This window comes from Ornithorhynchus anatinus, chromosome 7 (assembly GCF_004115215.2).
Source record: "Ornithorhynchus anatinus isolate Pmale09 chromosome 7, mOrnAna1.pri.v4, whole genome shotgun sequence".
NCBI lineage: Eukaryota > Metazoa > Chordata > Mammalia > Monotremata > Ornithorhynchidae > Ornithorhynchus > Ornithorhynchus anatinus.
Window position 1 is genome coordinate 80226527 of NC_041734.1, and position 20284 is coordinate 80246810.

Consider the following 20284-nt stretch of genomic DNA (forward strand, 5'->3'; position numbering starts at 1 on the left):
TCTTCCTCCTTCCCCTCTTCCTCCTTCTCTTTCTTCTCCTCCTCTTCTTCCTTCTCCTCCTTCTTGCCTCTTCCTCCTCCTCCTCCTCTTCTTCCTCCTCCTCTATGCTCTTCCTTCTTCTCCTTCTCCTCGTCTTCCTCCTTTTCTACTTCCCCACCTCCTCCTCCTCTTTCTCCTCTTCCTTTCCCTCTTTCTTCTCTTCCTCTTCCTCTTCCTCCTCTATCCTCCTCCTCCTCCTCCTCTTTCTTTTTCTCCTCCTCCTCTTTTCCTCTTTCTCCTCCTCCCTCTTCTCCTCTTCCTCCTCCTCCTCCTCCTATCCCCTCTTCCTCTTCGTCCCCCCCACCCCACCCCCACCATTTGTCCTCCCCGGGAAGGGCCGGACCCTTCTGCTGCCTCTTTTAGAGACAAAAAAGGGGTCTGTCGGTCAAGCAGGAGAACCTCTTGAGGTGCTGAGGGTTGCAGGCCACTGGACTGAGCGTGGCCGAGCACTGTACTGAGGATTGCAGAGCGTGATGCTGACCATTGTAGAGCTCTGACCTTAGGCCTGCGGAGCACTGTACCCAGGGGGACAGAGAACTCTGCCGAGCGTCGAGCTCGGTAAGATCTCAACCTAGCCACCCGCCCCCCTCGTTTTTTTAAAATGGGTGAAAGTGAAACTGACATTTTCTAAAAACTTGAAATGAGAGTCTTTCCTGTTTTTAAGGCTGATGTTTTCTTTCAAGTCATAAAAAAAACCCCACCACAGATTTTAAAAAAACAACAACAAATCACTTGGCTTAAGGACAGATCTGTTTTCCTCATCAGAGAGTCAGGGTTTCACAGTCAGTGTCCCTTGTGAGCAGGGACCGTGGCCTCCGTATTCTCCCACACGCTCAGTCCGGTGCTCTGCACGTAGAGAGGGCTCGATAAAAACCACGGATTGATAGATCGATCGATCAATTGGCTTTTGGGCTTTCGAGGAGACGCAGCCCCTCTGTCTGCCGTCTTTCTTCTCCTCTAGATCATAAGCTCGTTGTGGGCAGGGAACGTTTGTCCTGATTCTGTCGTCGGCGTGGCCTCGTGGAAAGAGCCCGGGCCTGGAAGTCAGAGGATGTGGGTTCTAATCCCGCCTCCGCCGCGAATCTTCCGTGTGATCTCGGGGGAGTCCCTTCATTTCTCTGGGCCTCAGTTCCCTCATCTGGAAAATGGGGATGAAGACTGGGAGCTCGTCGTGGGCAGGGAAGGTCACTGTTTACTGTCGTGCTAATAAACACATAGGAAGCACCAGGTAAATACGCTTACCGTCTGACTGACTGAATGGGGACTGAGACTGAGAGTCCCATGTGGGTCAGGGACTGTGTCCAACCTCAGTGGCTTGTATCCACCTCAATGCTTAGGACAGTGCTTGGGACACAGTAAGCGCTTAACAAATACTAGAATTATTATTATTATTATTATCCCCATTTTCCAGGTGAGGGACCCGAGGCCCAGAGAAGTGAAGTAACCTGGCCTAGTGGCAAGAGCCCGGCCTTGGGAGTCAAGAGGTTGTGGGTTCTAGAGAAGCAGCGTGGATTAGTGGAAAGGGGCCGGGCTTGGGAGTCAGAGATCGTGGGTTCTAATCCCCACTCTGCCACTTGTCTGCTGTGTGACCTTGGGCAAGTCACTTCACTTCTCTGGGCCTAAATCACCTCATCTGGGAAAAAATGGGGATTAAAAAATGAGCCCCACGTGGGACAATCTGATGACCCTGTGTCTTCCTCAGCGCTTAGAACAGTGCTCTGCACATAGTAAGCGCTTAACAAATACCACAAGTAATCCCGGCTCCGCCACTTGTCTGCTGTGTGACCTTGGATGAGTCGCTTAACTTCTCTGGGCCTATTTATTAATATGAATAAAAGCCAAGCTGCTTCAACCCAGCAAGGAATATTGACTCTCACCCTTCGTGACTTCTTTGTTAATTCGTTCGTTCAGTGGTATTTACTGAGCGCTTACTGCATGCAAAACACTGCACTAAGCGCTTGGGAGAAGACGATATGACGTCAGACACATTGTGGGCAGGGAAATTGTCTACCAACTCTGTTGTAGTATACTCTCCCGGGCGTTTAGTACAGTGCTTTGCACACTGTAAGCGCTCAATAAATACGATTGAATGAGTGACTCCGCACGGACCTTCACCCCCAAGCTGATGGCAAGATTTGAGGGCGAAGGGGTCAACTCTGGGCAGGGAATGTGTCTTCTAATTCTGTTGGACGGTCCTCTCCCAAGCGCTTAGAGCGGGGCTCTGCGCAAAGCAAGCGCTCAATAAAAGGAAGCAGAGTAGTTCAGTGGAAAGAGGCCGGACTTGGGCGTCAGAGGTCATGGATTCGAGTTCCGGCTCTGCCACTTGTCAGCTGTGTGACTGTGAGCAAGTCATTTCACTTCTCTGGGCCTCAGTTCCCTCATCTAGAAAATGGGGATTAAAACTGTGAGCCTCACGTGGGACAACCTGATGACCCTGTATCTCCCCCAGCGCTTAGATCAGTGCTCTGCACATAGTAAGCGCTTAACATATACCAACATTATTATTGTTATTATTATTTACTTGTACCTGTTTTGTTTTGGTGTCTGTCTCCCCGTCTTCTAGACTGTGAGCCCGTCGTTGGGCAGGGATTGTCTCTATCTGTTGCCTAGTTGTACTTTTCAAGCGCTTAGTTACAGTGCTCTGCACACATTTAGCGCTCAATAAATGCAATTCAATGAATGAACGAATCAGTCAAGCCCCTCAGCTTTCGTTTACATCGATAGCGTAAGCGCTTAGAACAGTGCTTGGCCCATGGTATGCGCATCACAAATACCATCGTTATTATTATCCCTCTAGACTGTCAGCTCATTGTGGGCAGGGATTGTGTCTGTTTATTGTTCTGTTGTCTTCTCCCCAGCGTTTAATCCAGTGCTCTGCACACAGTCAGCGTTCAATAAATACCATTGACTGCCTGTCAATAGAGAAGCAGTGTGGCTTAGTAGTAAGAACAGGGGGTCTGAGCGTCAGAAGGACCTGGGTTCTAATCCCGGCTCTGCCACGTGTCTGCTGTGGGATTTTGGGCAAGTCACTTCACTTCTCTGGGCCTCAGTTCCCTCGTCTGTCAAAGGGGGAGGGAGACCGTGAGCCCCACATGGGATGGGGACTGTGTCCTACCCGATTTGCTTGTAGTAATAATAATAATAATGTTATTTGTTAAATGCTTACTATATGCCAAGCACTGTTCTGAGCGCTAGGGTAGATACAAGGTAAGCAGGTTGTCCCACTTGGGACTCACAGTCTGAATCCCCATTTTACACATGAGGTAACTGATCTCCACTGTAACTCTGTCCACCCCAGTGCTTAGTACAGTGCTTGGTGCATAGTAAGTGTTTAACAAATGCCATTAAAAAAGCAACTGGGCTGAAGGGGGAGGGAGAAGAAATGGGAGGAGGGAGCGGGAGGAAGGGAAAGGGGAGGGGGAAGGAATGAGGGGAAGGGGAGGAAGAAAAAGAAAGGGGAGGAGGGAAAAAGAGGAAGAGGGAGGAAGGAAGGGGGAAGAGGGAGGGAAGGGAGGGGAGAGGGAGGAAAAAGGAGACACAAGAAGGAGGGAGAGGGAGGAGGCAGGGGTAGTTGTGAAGGGGCTTGGGAATGTGGAGACCCTCCCCCGGGATGCGGGGCGCAGGGTTGTCACCCCAGGTGTCCCAATCCCAAGGACAGCCCGCCTGGGCCCAGCCCGCCGGTGGGAAGGAAGGGTGGTTGTCCGGGGCGGGGCCGGGGCCGGGGCCGGGGCCAGGACCGGGCCGGGAATGTTGGCGAGGATTTGGGGGCTCCGGAGGGCGGCTTCCCGGGCGCCAAGCCCCTAACTCCTGGCTCCGTGCCCGCAGCCCCCCCTGGTCCAGGCCATCTTCAATGGGGACCCCGAGGAGATCAAGACCCTCATCTACAAAACCGAGGACGTCAACGCACTGGTGAGGGCTCGACACCCCGACCTCCCTCCGGCCGCTCCTTCTCCGTCTCTTGGGCGGGCTCCTCCTCCGCCTCCCACCCCCTAACTGTGGGGGTCCCTCGAAGCTCAGTTCGGGGTCCCCTTCTAGTCTCCATCCACACCCACTCCCTCGGAGAACTCCTTCCCAACCACGGCTTCGACTCCCACCTCTGTGCTGACGATTCCCAAGTCTCCCTCTCCGGCCCTGACCTCTCTCCCTCTCTCAAGTCTCCCATTTCTTCCTGCCTTCAAAACATCTCCCCTTGGATGTCCTCCCGTCACCTCAAGCTTAACGAGTCCAAAACAGAGTTCCTTTTCTCCCCCCTCCCCATCCCCACCCTTCCCTTGACTTTCCCATCCCTGTAGACGGCTCCGCCGTCCTTCCCGTCTCCCAAGCCCAGAACCGGGGTGTTTTCCTTGACTTCTCTCTCTCATTCAACCCACATGTTCCATCCGCCACTAAATCCTGTCGGACCCACCTTCCCAACATGGCTAAATTCCGTCCTTTTCTCTCCATCCAAACCGCTATCACGTTAATCCAGTCCCTCCTCCTCTCCCGCCTGGATGACCGCGTCGGCCTCCTCGCTGACCTCTCGGCCTCCCGTCTCTCCCCGCTCCTGTCCGTACTTCACTCTGCTGCCCGTGTCATTTTTCTACAAAAACGTTCCTCGAGACCTTCCGGCGGTCACCCTTCCACCCTTCCACCTCCACATCGGAGACTCCTCACTGTCGGCTTCATCCCCTGGCCCCCTCCGACCTCACCTGGCCGCCCTCCTACCCCGACCCGGCCCGCGCGCTCCTCTCCACTAATGCCAACCTTCTCGCTGACCCTCCATCTCATATTAATAATAATAATGTTACTTGTTGAGTGCTTATTATGTGCCGAACACTGTACTAAATACTGGGGTAGGTACAGATTACAGATTAATCAGGTGGGATCCAGTCCCTGTCCCAAACTGGGCTCACACTCAGAGAAGCAGCGCGGCTCAGTGGAAAGAGCCCGGGCTTGGGAGTCAGAGGTCATGGGTTCGAATCCCGGCTCTGCCACTCGTCAGCTGTGTGACTGTGAGCAAGTCATTTCACTTCTCGGTGCCTCAGTTCCCTCATCTGTAAAATGGGGATTAAGACTGTGAGCCTCACGTGGGACAACCTGATGACTCTGTATCTCCCCCAGCGCTTAGAACAGCGCTCGGCACATAGTAAACGCTTACAAATACCAACATTATTATTGTTATTATTAATCCCCATTTTTCACAGGTGAGTTGACTGAGGCCCAGAGAAGTGAAGTGATTTGCCTAAGGTCATGCAGCAGACATGTGGCGGAGCTGGAATTAGAACCCAGGCCCATGCTCTATTCATTCATTCATTCATTCAATAGTATTTATTGAGCGCTCACTATGTGCAGAGCACTGTCCTAAGCACTTGGAATGTACAATTTGGCAATAGATAGAGACAACCCCTACCCAACAGCGGGCTCACAGTCCAAAGCTCTCTATTCATTCAGTCATATTTATTAAACACCCACTGTGTGCAGAGTACTGTACTAAGCGCTTGGGAAAGTACATACAACAATAAACAGACACGTTCCCTGCCCACAGTGAGCTCACAGTCTAGAGTTTCCTATTGCGGAGGTGACGTGAAAATGAGAAGCAGTGTGGCTTAGTGGAAAGAGTCCAGACCTGGGAGTCAGAGGTCCTGGGTTCTAATCCCGGCTCTGCCACTTGCCTCCTGGGTGACCTTGGGCAAGTCGCTTCACTTCTTTAGGCCTCAGTTCCCTCACCTGGAAAATGGGGCTGGAGACCGTGAGCCCCACGGGGGACAGGGACCTTGTCCAACCCGATTTGCTTGTATCTACCCCAGAGCTCAGTACAGTACTTGGCGCCTAGTAAGCTTTCAAGAAATATCACAATTATTATTATTATCTTCCCCAGTGCTTAGTAGAGTGCCTGGCACATAGTAAGCACTTAACAAATACCATTTTCAAGAAAAGTGGCAGGTGCTGAGAAAAAGCGGAGGAAAGAATCGTCAAGGGCTCTTGGGTTTAGAAAAGAGGCCTGGGAACTCTCTCTCCTCCCCCGCAATCCGTCAGGGCCCAGCTGTCCCTCACCTCCTCCAAGAAGCCTTCCCCGATTGACTCCCGAAACTCCGCGCGGCCCAAGCCCGCCCGCCCGCCCGCCCTTCCTTGCCCCGATTTCCCCCGTCGGGGCCGCTCCCGTCCCCGTGTCTGTCCTCCGCCCCGTCCGTCGGTCGGTCGCGTGGCTTCCTCGTGCCGGCCGGCCGGCCCGCCCCCCACGGCCCACGCCGCCCGGTCTGGTTCCCTGCAGGACGGTGAGAAGCGCACCCCGCTGCACGTGGCGGCCTTCTTGGGGGACGCCGAGATCATCGAGCTCCTCGTCCTCTCGGGTAAGGTCCTCCTCCTTCCCTCTTCAAATCCCACAGAAAACGACTCTCCCTTCTTCAAAGCCTCATCACGGGCCCATCTCCTCCCGGAGGCCTTCCCTGACTGCGTCCTCTTCTCCCGCTTCCTTCCGTGTCTCCCCGCTTCGCTCCCTTTCTTCATCCCCCCTCCCAGCCCCACACCGCTTACATCCACATCCCCCATTTATTTCTTTCCGTTAATATCCATCTCCCCCTCTAGACTGTCAGCTCCTTGTGGGCAGGGATCATGTCTGTTCTTCTTCTACTGTCCTCTCCCAAGCGCTTAGTCCAGTGCTCTGCACACAGTAAGCGCTCGATAAATCTGATTGACTGAATGAATGTATTTATACTCATGTCTCTCTCCCCCCCGGCCTGTCAGTTGTTTGTGGGCAGGGAACGTGTCTGTTTATCGTTCTCTCGTCCTCTCCCAAGCGCTTAGTCCAGCGCTCTGCACGCAGTAAGCGCTCAATAAATAGGATCGGTTGATATGGGGCTGCCGGGTGCTGCTTGGTTTCAGGGGCTCGCGTGAACGCCAAGGACAACATGTGGCTGACCCCCCTCCATCGGGCCGTGGCCTCCAGGAGTGAGGTGAGCGCGGGGCGTCCGTCTTCCCACCCCCCCCTTCCCCCCGGTCCCCCACCCCGGGACCCCCGCCCACCCCCTTCTCCCCGGGAGGTTTCCGCTTGGCGGGAGGCAGCCGGATTTAGCGGGAAGGGCAGGAGACCCGGGTTCTAATCCAGCCCTTCCGCCGGCCGGCTGTGCGACCTTCGGATGACTCAACCCCTCTGGGCCTCAGTTGCCTCGTCTGGAAATGAAATCCCGGGTACCGTAGGGAAGCAGGGCGGTCAGAAGGACCTGGGTTCTAATCCCCACTCGGCCACCTGCCTCCTTGGGCAAGTGACTTCACTTCTCCGGGCCTCAGTTTCCTCATCTGTAAAATGAGGATCAAATCTTACGCCCTCTGCTTAGACTGGGAGCCCCCGAAGGACAGGGACTGAGTCCTACTTGATTATCTTGTGTGTCTATCCCAGCGTTTAGAGCAGTGCTCGTCTCAAAGTAAGTGCTTAACAAATACCACAGTTAATTATTATTATTAATTGCCATTACACCCTTGTACTAGAGAGACGAGCTTGACTTTTTGTCCTTTTTTTTTTTTAAATATCGTATTTGTTAAATGCCAACTCCGTGCTTGGGCGTACTCTCCCAATCGCTCAGTCCAGTGCTCTGCACGCAGTAAGTGCTCTGCACGCAGTAAGTGCTCGATGAATACAATTGAATGCGACACATTGGAGCTGGTCGACGTGATCCCCGCCCTCAAGGAGCTTGCGGCCTACCGTGTGCGGAGCACTGGCCCGAGCGTTCAGGCGAGCGCCACAGCGTTAGTAGACGGGATCCCCGCCCTCCAGGATCTGCCAGTCTACCTTGCGCGGAGCACTGGACTGAGCGTTCAGGCGAGTACTAGAGTTAGTAGACGGGATCCCCGCCCTCCAGGACCTGCCAGTCTACTGTGTGCGGAGCACTGGGCTGAGCGCTTGGGCCTTGGTGCTGGGCCTAAGCCCTCGAGAAGCAGCGTGGCCGGAGCCCTGGCCTGGAGTCAGAAGGACCTGGGTTCATTCATTCAATCGTATTTATTGAGCGCTTACTGTGTGCGGAGCCCTGTACCGGGCGCTCGGGAAGGAACGATACAACAATAAACAGTGGCGATCCCTGCCCACGACGAGCTCGCGGTCCAAATGATGATGATGGCATTTGTTAAGTGCTTACTATATGCTAAGCCCTGTTCTGAGCTCTGGAGGGATACAAGGTGATCAGTTTGTCCCCCGTGGGGCGCCCAGTCTTCGTCCCCATTTTCCGGATGAGGTCACCGAGGCCCAGAGAAGTGAAGTGATTCACCCAGAGTCACCCAGCTGCCAAGCGGCGGAGCCGGGATTAGAACCCGTGACCCCTGACTCCCAAGCCCGGCCTCTTGCCACTGAGCCCCGCTGCTTCTCGAGGTCTAAAGGAGCAGTGTAGTCTAGTGGGTGGCGCCCAGACCTGGGAGCAGAAGGACCTGGGTTCTCATCCGGCCTCCGCCCCTCGTCTGCTGGGCGACCCCGGGCGAGTCACGGGGCCCGCGTCCAGCCCGACCAGCTTGGATCGACCCCGGCGCCCAGTACGGCGCCCGGCGCCTAGTCGACGCTTCCCCAAGCCCCCCGGGGGGAGGCCGGGGGGCCGCCGAGGACGGGGTGTCGGTCCGCCCTCCCCACGCCGCCGCGGTGTCCCGGCAGGAGGCGGTGTCGGTGCTGCTGAAGCACGCGGCCGACGTCAACGCCCGGGACAAGAGCTGGCGGACGCCGTTGCACGTGGCGGCCGCCCACCGGGCCCTCCGCTGCGCCCAGCTGCTCATGCCCCAGCTGGGCGGCCTCAACGTCTCCGACCGCGCCGGCCGCGCCGCCCTGCATCACGCCGCCCTCAACGGCCACGGAGACGTGAGAGACCCCGCCCGGGCCGGGAGGGCTGCGGGGGCGGGGCGGGAGGACCGGGAGGCCGGGCGCCTTCCGCAGCCCCGCGGGATGCAGAAATCCAGCTCTACTCGGTCGATCGGTCTGTCGTATTTATTCAGCACTGACTGTGTGCGGAGCGCTGGACTGAGCGCTCGGGAGAAGACCATTCATTCATTCATTCAGTCGTATTTATTGAGCGCTTACTGTTTGCAGAACACAGTACTGAGCGCTTGGGAGAGTCCAGCATAGCAATCTAACGGAAACATTCCCTACCCACAGTGAGCTTAGAGTCTGCCAAACTCTGTTGCATTGTCCTTACATTCATTCGGTTGTATTTACTGAGCGCTTACTGTGTGCGGAGCACTCTACTGAGTGCTTGGGAGAGGACAGTACAAAGTGGCGTAGCAAGTCAGAGCCCGGGCCTGGGTGTCGGAGGGTCATGGGTTCTCCTCCCGGCTCCGCCACTTGTCTGCTTTGTGACCTTGGACAAGTCACCTCACTTGTCTGGGCCTCGGCTCCCTCGTCTGTAAAACAGGGATTGAGATTGCGAGTCCCACGTGAGACAGGGACAGTGTCCAACCTGATTAACTTCTATCTACCCCCGGGCTTAAAACAGTGCTTGGCACATAGTAAGCGCTTAACGAGTGCCGTAGTTATCATTATTATTTTTATTATTGTCCCCGTGGAGTCTCCCAGCGGCCTCCGGAAGACTGGCCACGTTGTCTTGTTCTCGTGTTGTTCTGTTTCGCTTTGCCGTCTGTCTCCCCCGTTTAGACCGTGAGCCCGTCGTCGGGCAGGGACGGTCTCTATCTGTTGCCCAATTGTCCATTCCAAGCGCTTGGTACAGTGGTCTGTACATAGTAATTGCTCGATGAATACTCTTGAATGAACGAATGAATTGTGGCCCAGCTTGAGAAGCAGCCTGGCCTAGTGGAGAGATCCCGGGCCCGGGACACAGAAAGTTATGGGTTCTAATTCCACTTGTCTGCCGGGTGATCTTGGCCAACCAAGTCACTTGACTTCTCTGGGCCTCAGTTCCCTCATCTGGAAAATGGGGATGAAGCCCGGGAGCCCCATGTGAGACGGGGACCGTGTCCAACCCGATCACCTCATATCTTCCCCCGCGCTTAGTACGGTGCCAGGCGTACTGTGTGACTATGGGCAAGTCACTTCACTTCTCTGTGCCTCAGTTAACTCATCTGGAAAATGGGGATTAACTGTGAGCCTCACTTGGGACGACCCGATGACCCTGTATCTCCCCCAGCGCTTAGAACAGTGCTCTGCACGTAGTAAGCGCTTAACAGATACCAACATTATTACTATTATTATTATTATTATTATTATTATATGGAGCCTGTCATTGGGTGGGGATGGTCTCTGTTGCCGAACTGTACATTCCAAGCGCTTAGGACAGTGTTCGGCCCACGTTGAGCTCTCAGTAAATACAGTGGAATGAATGAATATAGGAAGCGCTTGACGAATCCCATGATAACTATTGTTTCGCTTGGGCCCGGGGGTGGGCGAGGAGGAGAGGCCAGGTGGGAGCGGGGTGCCATCCTGACATTGGGTGCGGGGGGAAAGTCCGGGCGGGTGACCGGGGGCGAGCGGGGCGGTCGGCCCGATGCGGTGCCCCCCCGCCCCCCGTCCGTTGAATGATCGAATGAATGAATGAATGTTATCTTTTCAGATGGTCAGTTTACTCTTGGCCAAAGGGGCCAACATCAACGCGTTCGACAAGAAGGACCGGCGGGCACTGCACTGGGCAGCGTACATGGGTAAGGAGGAGGCGGCCGGTCCGGCGGGGGCACGGACGGCGGGCGGTCACCTGGCTCCTCTCCTTCTCCCTCCCGACCCGCGCGCTCCGCTCCTCCACCGCCGCTCACCTCTTCCCCGGGCCTCCTTCTCGCCCGTCCCGCCGTCGACCCCCGGCCCGCGTCCGGCCCGGGACGCCCTCCCTCCTCACCTCCCCCAGACTCACTCTCTTCCCCCCTTCGAAGCTCTACCGAGCGCTCAACCCCTCCCGGAGGCCTTCCCGGACTGCGCCCTCCTCTCCTCTTCTCCCGCTCCCTTTCACGTCGCCCCGACTCCCTCCCTTTCTTCATTCCCCCTCTTCCAGCCTCACTTGGGTCCACATCCCTCATTTATTGATTTCTATTAAAGTCCGTCTCCCCCCTCTAGACTGGAAGCTCACTGTGGGCAGGGAATGTCACAGAGCAGTGCGGTGGCAGGGAGGGAGAGTAAACAGGAAGTGAAATGGGCGTGTGATCATAACTTCATAAATGTCCTTAAGAGCGTATCAATAATAATAGTAATAATGATATTTGTTAAGCACTAAGATCTAATAGAGGAAGCAGCACGGCTTAGTGGATCAGACACAGGCTTGGGAGTCAGAAGGTCACGGGTTCTAATCCCGGCTCCGTCCCTTGTCTGCCGTGTGGCCTTGGGCAAGTCACTTCACTTCTCCGAGCCTCAGTTCCCTCGTCCGGAAAATGGAGATTCAGACTGCGAGGCCCACGTGAGACGGGACTGTGTCCAACTTGATTTGCTTGGATCCACCCCAGCGCTTACTACGGTGCCTGGCACCTAGTAGGAGCTTAACAAATGCCACCGTTATTGTTAGTATTATTATCTCTAGACTCATTGGTCAGGGAACGAGAAGCAGCGCGTGGGCCTAGTGAAAAGAGCCCGGGCCAGGGAGTCAGAGGACCTGGGTTCTAATCCCGGCTCTGCCACGTACTTGCCGTGTGACCTCGGGCAAATCATTCCACTTCTCCGGGCCTCGGTTCCCTCATCTGCAAAATGGGGATTCGATTCTCCCTCCTATTTGGACTGCGAACCCCATGTGGGTCCTGATGATCTTATATCTACCCCAGAGCTTAGTAGCTAGCACATTTCCCCCCTTCCCCTCTTTCAAAGCCCTACTGAGCGCTCCCCTCCTCCAGGAAGCCTTCCCAGACTGAGCCCTCCCTTTCCCTCCGCTCCGCCTCCCCGTCGTCCCAACTCCCTCCCTCCGCTCTACCTCACTCCCCGCAGCACTCGTGTATATATGTACATAGTCATTATTCTATTTTATTAATGTGTATACATATATATCTATAATTCTGTTTATTTATATTGATGCTATTGATGCCCGTCCACTCGTTTTGTTTTGTATTGTTGTCTGTCTTCCCCCTTCTAGACTGTGAGCCCGCCGTTGGGCAGGGATGGTCTCCGTCTGTTGTCCGATTGTACTTTCCAAGCGCTCGGTACAGCGCTCTGCACACAGTAAGCGCTCAATAAATGCGACCGAATGAATGAATACAGCGCCGGGCATGTAGTAAGCACTTAATTATTATAACCTATTATTGTTTTATTATTATCATGGAGCTGAGTGGGGCGGTTTCCCACCCAAGCCAGACCGGAACATCCCCTTCCCGTCTGAGTTCAGACACAACTGTTATCGAACTTCCTTTTTCCCCCGATTTCGGCCTCGCGTGCCAGGAGGTCCCGACTGGCTCTGCCAAGTAGGGCCAGCTGTGTGGTTGCGGGTCCGTGTCTCGGCGTACGTGCGCGTGGGCCTGCGCGTAACGTTCCCCAGGCCGGAAAAAGAAGCGACTAGGTGAGAGGCCTGTCTGGGGTGCGGCCTGGGGTTTCATTCCACACTGCGGTGAGAACACCCTGGAAGAAATAGGGAAGACCCTTCCTTCGACCTCAGCCTGTCCATCACGGGGCTTTACTGAGCGGCGAGCGTGCGCGGAGCGCTGCTCTAAACGCTTAGGGGAGAACAGCGTAACGGAGCTGGGAGATACCTTCCCTGTCCTTCCTCTAGACCGTAAGCGAGAGGTCAGCGGCGAGATCGACGAGATAACGATGGTGTTGGTTAAAAGCTTTCTAGGTGCCAAGCACCGTTCTCAGCGCTGGGGCGATACGAGGCTCCCAGGCTTCATCCCCATTTTCCAGATGAGGGAACTGAGGCCCGGAGAAGTCGAGTGACTTGCCTAAGGTCACACAGCAGGCAGGAGGCGGGATTAGAACTCACGTCCTTTGACTCCCAAGCCCGGGCGGTAGCCACTAGGCCACGCCGCTTCTCCGCGTGATGAGATGGAGGGTCAGGGAGAAGGTTGACGTTAGAGGAGCGGAGCGTGCGGGTCGGGTGGGAGTGGGAGAGGAGCCAGGTGAGGTCGGAGGGGGCCCTGGGGGATGGGCGGCTTTGAAGCCGACGGTGGCGAGTTTCTCTTTGACGCGGAGGTGGGCGGGCGACCCCCGAGGAGGGGAGAGACGTGGACTCGACGTTTTTGTCGAAAAATGACGCGGGCGGCAGGGTGAAGTCTGGAGCGGAGCGGGGAGAGACAGGAGGCGGGGAGGTCAGCGAGGAGGCTGAGGCAGTCATCAAGGCGGGAGAGGATGAGAGATCGTTATTAACGAGGTAGCCGGTTTGGATGGAGTGGAAAGAGCGGAATTTAGCCATGTCGCGAAGGTGGATCCGACGGGATTTAGTGACGGATTGAATACTCGGGATGAGTGAGAGAGAGGAGACGAGGAGATGGCCAAGGTTGCGGGCCCGTGAGACGGGAGGGACGGCGGTGCCGTCTACGGCGACGGGAGAGTCGGGGGACAGGGTCTGGGTGGGAAGATGAGCTCTGTTTTGGGCATTTTAATCTTGAGGTGACGGGAGGACACCCAAGTGGAGATGTCCGGAAGGCGGGAGGAGATCCGAGACTGCAGAGAGGGAGAGAGATGAGGGCCGGAGAGGGAGATCTGGGCATCGTCCGCACCGAGGTGGGAGCGGAAGCCGTGGGAGCGAATGAGTTCTCCGGGGGACGGGGTGGAGACGGAGACTAGAGAGGGACCCAGACCCGAACCTTGAGGGACCCTCCACGGTCAAGGGGTGGGAGGCAGACGGGGAGACCCCCGGCTGGAGGGTTCTCAGTTCCCCGTGGGGGGCGGCCACCCGTCGCCCCCCTCCCCGCGGGACGGGCCGACCCCTCCGAGGGGCGAGACGGAGGCCGAGCGCGGGGCGGCCCCTGCGGCCCCCGGGGAGGGGAGGAGAGGGGCCGGAGCGACCTCCCGGCGGGCTCACGGCCTCCCCCCGTCCCCGGGTCCCCCCCTCAGGACACCTGGAAGTGGCCGCCCTGCTCATCACCCACGGGGCCGAGGTCACCTGCAAGGACAAGAAGGGCTACACGCCCCTCCACGCCGCCGCCTCCAACGGACAGATCGCCGTCGTCAAGCACCTCCTCAACCTGGGCGTGGAGGTGAGGGGGCCGCGGGGGCGGGAGGGAACGGGCCCGCCCACCCGCCACTCCTGGAAGAGTCATTCATTCGTTCGGTCATGCGTTCGACCGTATTCACCGAGCCCTTAGTGGGTGCGGAGCACTGTACTAGGCGCTTGGGAGAGGACAGTGCAACAATAAGCCCACAGTGAGCAATTGTATTCATTGAGCACTTCGGGGGAGCAGAGCACTGTGGTAAACACTCGGGGGAGGACAGCGCAGCAATAAACAGACACATTCCACGAGGAATAATGCTAACGATCACTTAATAGTAATCATAATTAATAATCACCCTGGTATTTGTTAAGCGCTGACTACGTGCCATTCATTCATTCATTCATTCATTCAAAATCCCAGCTCTGCCGCTCGTCAGCCGTGTGCCGGTGGGCAAGTCACTTCACTTCTCTGTGCCTCAGTTCCCTCATCTGCAAAATGGGGATGAAGACCGTGAGCCCCACGGGGGACAACCTGATGACCCCGTATCTCCCCCAGCGCTTAGAACGGTGCTCGGCACATAGTAAGCGCTTAACAAACACCAAATACCAACATTATTTATTGAGCGCTCACCGTGGGCAGAGCACTGTACTAAGCACTTGGAAGGTACAATTTGGCAACAGATAGAGACCATCCCTGCCCGACAACGGGCTCGCGGTCTAAACGGTGCCCAGGCACTGTACTAAGCACTGGGGTGGATCCCAGCTAATCAGGTTGGACACGGTCCCTGTCCCACGTGGGGCTCACAGCCTCCACCCCCATTTTACAGATGAGGGAACCGAGGCACCGAGAGATGAAAAGCCTCGGTCAGGGTCACACAGCAGACGAGTGGCGGAGCCAGGATTAGAACCCACGTTCTTCTGACTCCCAGGCCCGGGCACTTGCCACGAGGCCGCACTGCTGCTCCGGAAGCCCAAGGCCATCCCCGTTTGATATTCGCCTCACGGACCTTTTTGTTTAAAATGTATACATATCTGTAAATTATATCTTATAAATAGCTTATTTATATTGATGTCTGTCTCCCCGTCTAGTCATAAGGTCACTGTGGGCAGGGAACCTGTCTTCCGACTCTGTATTGTGCTCTCCTAAGCGCTCAGTCCACCTCTCTGCACACAGTAAGCGCTCAGTAAATACCCCCGATTGACTAATTGAATGATTGATCTCCCCGGCCGACCCGTTGGTATTCATTCATTTATTCATTCAATAGTATTTATTGAGTGCTTACTCTGTGCAGAGCACTGTACTAAGCGCTTGGAATGGACAGTTGGGCAACAGGTAGAGACAATCTCTGCCCAGTGCCGGGCTCACGGTCTAAACGGGGGAGACAGACGGCAAAGCAAAGCAGAACAAAACAATATCATCAAGATAAATAGAATCGAGGAGATATACACCTCATTAACAAAATAAATCGGGTAATAAATCATATATACAAATGAGCACAGTGCTGAGGGGAGGGGAAGGAGGAGCAGAGGGAAATGGGGGGGGGGCTCAGTCTGGGAAGGCCTCCCGGAGGAGGTGGTATTCCCGTGTAACCGAGGAAACCGGAAATCAATTTAGTTATTGAGCGCTGACTGTGCACTATTAGTTTAGTTATTGAGCACTCGGGAGAAAACAACAGAGTTGGTAAACATGAGCCCTGCCTTAGAGGAGCTTATAATCGCGATAATAATAGTAATAACTGCAGTATTTTTAAGCTGCAGTATTTTAAGTATTTGTAAGTATTTTTACAGTGTGCCAATCAGTGATATTTATTGAGCGCTTACTATGCGCTGAGCACTGTTCGGAGCGCCTGGGAAAGGACAGTACCAAAGAAACTACAGAGGAAGGAGAGCGGGTATTGAGTCCCCATTTTACAGGTTGAGGAAACCGAGGCTCGGAAGTCAAGTGGCTTGCCTGTTATTAATGAGGAAGATTTTGGTACTCGTTAAGCGGTGGCTATTTGCCGAGCACTGTTCTGAGCGCTGGAGTAGGTACAGATTCATCAGGTTGGGCACAGTGTCCGTCCCCGTGGGGCTCCCGCTCTCAATCCCCATTTGACAGATGAGGGAACTGAGGCCCGGAGACGTGAAGTGACTTGTCCAGAGTCACGCGGCAGATGTGTGGCGGAGCCGGGATTAGAACCCATGACCTTCTAGCTTCCTGGCGCGGGCTCTAGCCACTAAGGCGCGCCGTTTCTCCGGCGAAAATGGTTGGAACGTATCTGTTTATTGTTACACCGGACTCTCCCAAACGCTTAGACCAGTGCTGTGTATATATAATAATAATAATAATAATGTTGGTATTTGTTAAGCGCTAACTATGTGCCGAGCACTGTTCTAAGCGCTGGGGTAGACATAGGGGAATCAGGTTGTCCCACGTGGGGCTCACAGTCTTAATCCCCATTTTACAGATGAGGGAACTGAGGCGCAGAGAAGTGAAGTGACTCGCCCACGGTCACACAGCCGACAAGTGGCAGAGCTGGGATTCGAACTCATGAGCCCTGACTCCAAAGCCCGTGCTAAACGCTCCATAAACACGAGTGAATGAATGAACGGAATGCGTCTGTTTAAATAAAAAATAAAATAAATTGTGGTATTTGTAAAGCGCTTACTATGTGCAAAGCACTGTTCTAAGCGCTGGGGGACACAAGGTGATCAGGTTGTCCCACGTGGGGCTCACAGTTTTAATCCCCATTTGACAGATGAGGTAACTGAGGCACAGAGAAGTGAAGTGACTTGCCCAACGTCGTTTATCGTCGCCCAAGGTGTTTATCGTTGCGTCGGACTCTCCCAAGCGTTTAGTCCAGTGCTCTGCGCACGGTAAGCGCTCCGCGGAAGCAGCGTGGCCTCGTGGCTAGGACCCAGGCTGTCCGCTTGTCTGCTATAGGACCTCGGGCAAGTCACTTCTCTGGGCCTCAGTTCCCTCATCTGGAAAATGGGGATGGAGACCGTGAGCCCCGCGGGGGACGGGGACTGTGCCCAACGTGATTTGCTTGTCTCCACCCCAGCGCGTAGAAGAGTAAGCGCTTACCGAATACCGTCATCATTATTATTATCTCATTATTATTATTATTATAAATACGACCGAATGAATGACCGGGCGACCGGGGCCTTCCCCGCCTCGTCTCCCCGCCCCCGCAGATCGACGAAGCCAACGTGTACGGCAACACGGCGCTGCACATCGCCTGCTACAACGGGCAGGACGCCGTCGTCAGCGAACTCATCGACTCCGGCGCCAACGTCAACCAGCCCAACCTGGGGGGCTTCGGCCCCCTGCACCTGGCCGCCGCCTCCGCCCACGGCGCCCTGTGCCTCGACCTGCTCGTCAACAGCGGGGCCGACGTCAACGTCCAGGTGCCCGCCGGCCCCCCGCCCGCCGTCAGGACGCGGTCTCCATTTCCGGGATTGTCCGTCTCCCCCTCTAGTCCGGGAGCTCGCCGTGGGCAGGGGATGTCTCCGTTCTGTTGTTGTCTTGTCCTCTCCCCGGCGCTTAGTCCAGCGCTCTGCCCGCGGGAAGCTCTCGACGCCTTCGATCGACTGAGCGACCTTCTGTAATCCGCTTTATTTCTGGGAACGTCCGTCTTCCCCTCTAGACTGGAAGGTCGTCGTGGGCGGGGATGTGTCTGTTCTCAGCACTGGCCTTCTCTAATTTGATTTATTTCTAAGAATGTCTGTCTTCCCCTCTAGACTGGGAGGTCGTTGCGGGCAGGGGGATGTGTCTGTTCTTAGTACTGACCCTCTGTAATTTGATTTATTTCCAAGAATGGCTGTCTTCCCCTTGAGACTGGAAGGTCGTTGTGGGCAGGAATGTGTCTGTTCTTAGTACTGACCTTCTGTAATTTGATTTATTTCTAAGAACGTCTGTCTTCCCCTCTAGACGGGAAGGTCACTGCGGGCAGGGATGTGTCTGTTGTTAGTACTGACCTTCTCTAATTTGATTTACTTCTAAGAATGTCTTCCCATCTAGACTGGAGGGTCGTTGTGGGCAGGGATCATGTCTGTTCTACTGCTCTGTTGGACTCTTCCAAGCGCTTAGTACCGACTTTCTGTAATTTGATTTATTTCTATGAATGTCCGTCTTCCCCTCTTGACCGGAAGCTCGTTGTGGGCGTGGAATGCGTCTGGATATTGTTCTGTTGGGCTCTTCCGGGCCCTCAGTGCTGACCGTCTGTAATTTGATTTATTTCTGTTCCTGTCTGTCTCCCGCTGTAGACTGGAAGTTCATTGTGGGCAGGGAATGTGTCTGGTTATTGTCCTGTTGGATTCTTCCAAGCCCTTAGTACTGACCTTCTGTAATTTTATTTATTTCCGTGAATGTCTGTCTCCCCCTCTAGACTGGAAACTCACTGGGGCAGGGAATATGTCTGGTCATTGTTCTGCTGGACTCTTCAAGCGCTCAGTACGGCGCTCTGCACAGAGGATGTGCTCAATACCTTCTGTTGACTGACCTCCTGTAATTTTATTTATTTCTATGAATGTCTGTCTCCCCCTCTCATAACAGTAATGATGATGGTATTTGTTAAGCGCTTACTATGTGCCGAGGGCCGTTCTAAGCACTGGGGTAAATACAGGGTCATCAGGTTGTCCCACGTGGAGCTGGACTAAGCGTTTGGGAGAGGACAATATGACCGTATAATGGACACGTTCCCTGCCCCAAATGAGCTTCCGATCTAGAGGGGGTAAGGCAGACGTTCATATAAAAAAATGAAATCACAGATGTAGACGTAAGCGGTGCGGGGCGGGGGGGGGGGGGGAGATGAAGAAAAGGAGCGAGTCAGGGCGACGCGGAAGGGAGCGGGAGAAGAGAGGAGGAGGGTGCGGTCAGGGCAGGCCTCCGGGAGGAGGTGGGTCTTCATTAAGGCTCTGAAGGGGGGGAGAGTCATCGTCTGTGGGATTCGAGGAGGGATCTGGCACAATTTGGTCGTGCCGGGCCAGAGGCGGGACGTGGGCCAGGGGTCGGTGGCGAGATAGGCGAGGTAGAGGCACGGTGAGCAGGTTGGCATCGTGAGCGCAGTTTGCGGGTCGGGTTGGGTAGGAGAGCGGCCAGGTGAGGTCGGAGGGGCTCAGGGGATGGACGGCTCTGAAGCCGAAGGTGACGAGTTTCTGTTCGATAGGGAGGTGGGTGTTCAACCGCCGGAGGGTCTTGAGGAGAGGGGAGACGTGGACCGAACGTGCCTGTAGGAAAATGATCCGGGCGGCCGAGGGAAGTCGGGACCGGAGCGGGGAGAGACGGGAGGCGGGGAGGTCGGCGAGGAGGCCGACAACGGTCGTCCGGGCGGGAGAGGAGGAGCGCTTGGATTAACGCGGGAGAGGTTCGGATGGAGAGGAGAGGGCGGATTGGAGCCGTGGTGTGAAGGTGGGATGGACGGGATCCGGCGACGGATCGACTGCGCGGGTCGAAGGAGAGCGAGGAGTCAAGGAGCGCGAGCCCTCGGGAGGAGGGGAGAACGGCCAGAGGCCCGGGGTCGTCTGCGCCGGATCCGCGTCTCCTCCCCGGCCCGCGGTCGGAGGGCGGGGGGCGGCGGCGGCCCCTCAGCCGCCCCTCCGCTCACCCCCGCGGCCGTGTGTCCCCGCAGAGCAAGGACGGCAAGAGTCCGCTGCACATGACGGCCATCCACGGCAGGTTCACGCGCTCGCAGACCCTCATACAGAACGGTGAGCGGCCCCAGGCCCGCGGCCGGGGCGGGAGGGCGGCGGCGGGGCCGGAGGAGGACGGCGGCGGCGGGGCCCCCTCGCCCCTCGGCCGCTCCGGGCCCGGGTGAGCCCAGCCCCCGTGGGATGCTTTGCTTCCATTTGTTTTATAGTATTGGTTCAGCGCTTACTACGTGTCAGGCAGCGTGGTTTAATGGAAGGAGCCGGGGCTTGGGAGTCAGAGGACGTGGGTTCTAATCCCCGCTCCGCCACTTGTCTGCTGGGTGACCTTGGGCAAGCCGCTTAGTAGTATTTCATTCAGTAGTATTTATTGAGTGCTTATTACGCGCGGAGCAACCTCCCTGTGCCTCAGTTCCCTCATCTGCCAAATGGGGATGAAGACTGCGAGCCCCACGTGGGACAACCTGATTACCTTGTAATAATAATAATAATGATGTTGGTATTTGTTAAGCGCTTACTGTGCGCAGAACACCGTTCTAAGCGCTGGGGCAGATACGGGGTCATCGGGTCGTCCCACGTGAGGCTCACAGTTCAGCCCCATT

At 55.7% G+C, this 20284-nt stretch overlaps 1 protein-coding gene across 3 annotated transcripts in view; it reads left to right on the plus strand.

The window, feature by feature from the left end:
• The window catches only part of ANKRD44 (ankyrin repeat domain 44), an 89699-nt gene that overhangs the window by 28141 nt on the left and 41274 nt on the right, over window positions 1-20284 (plus strand). For all 3 annotated transcript variants that reach the window (XM_029068739.1, XM_029068740.1, XM_029068744.1), the window contains exons 2-9: window positions 3865-3948; window positions 6290-6368; window positions 6901-6971; window positions 8651-8851; window positions 10554-10641; window positions 13958-14100; window positions 17232-17444; window positions 19667-19745. In XM_029068739.1, the coding sequence (XP_028924572.1) occupies window positions 3865-3948; window positions 6290-6368; window positions 6901-6971; window positions 8651-8851; window positions 10554-10641; window positions 13958-14100; window positions 17232-17444; window positions 19667-19745 (958 nt within the window). The remainder of the gene's footprint in view (window positions 1-3864; window positions 3949-6289; window positions 6369-6900; window positions 6972-8650; window positions 8852-10553; window positions 10642-13957; window positions 14101-17231; window positions 17445-19666; window positions 19746-20284) is intronic.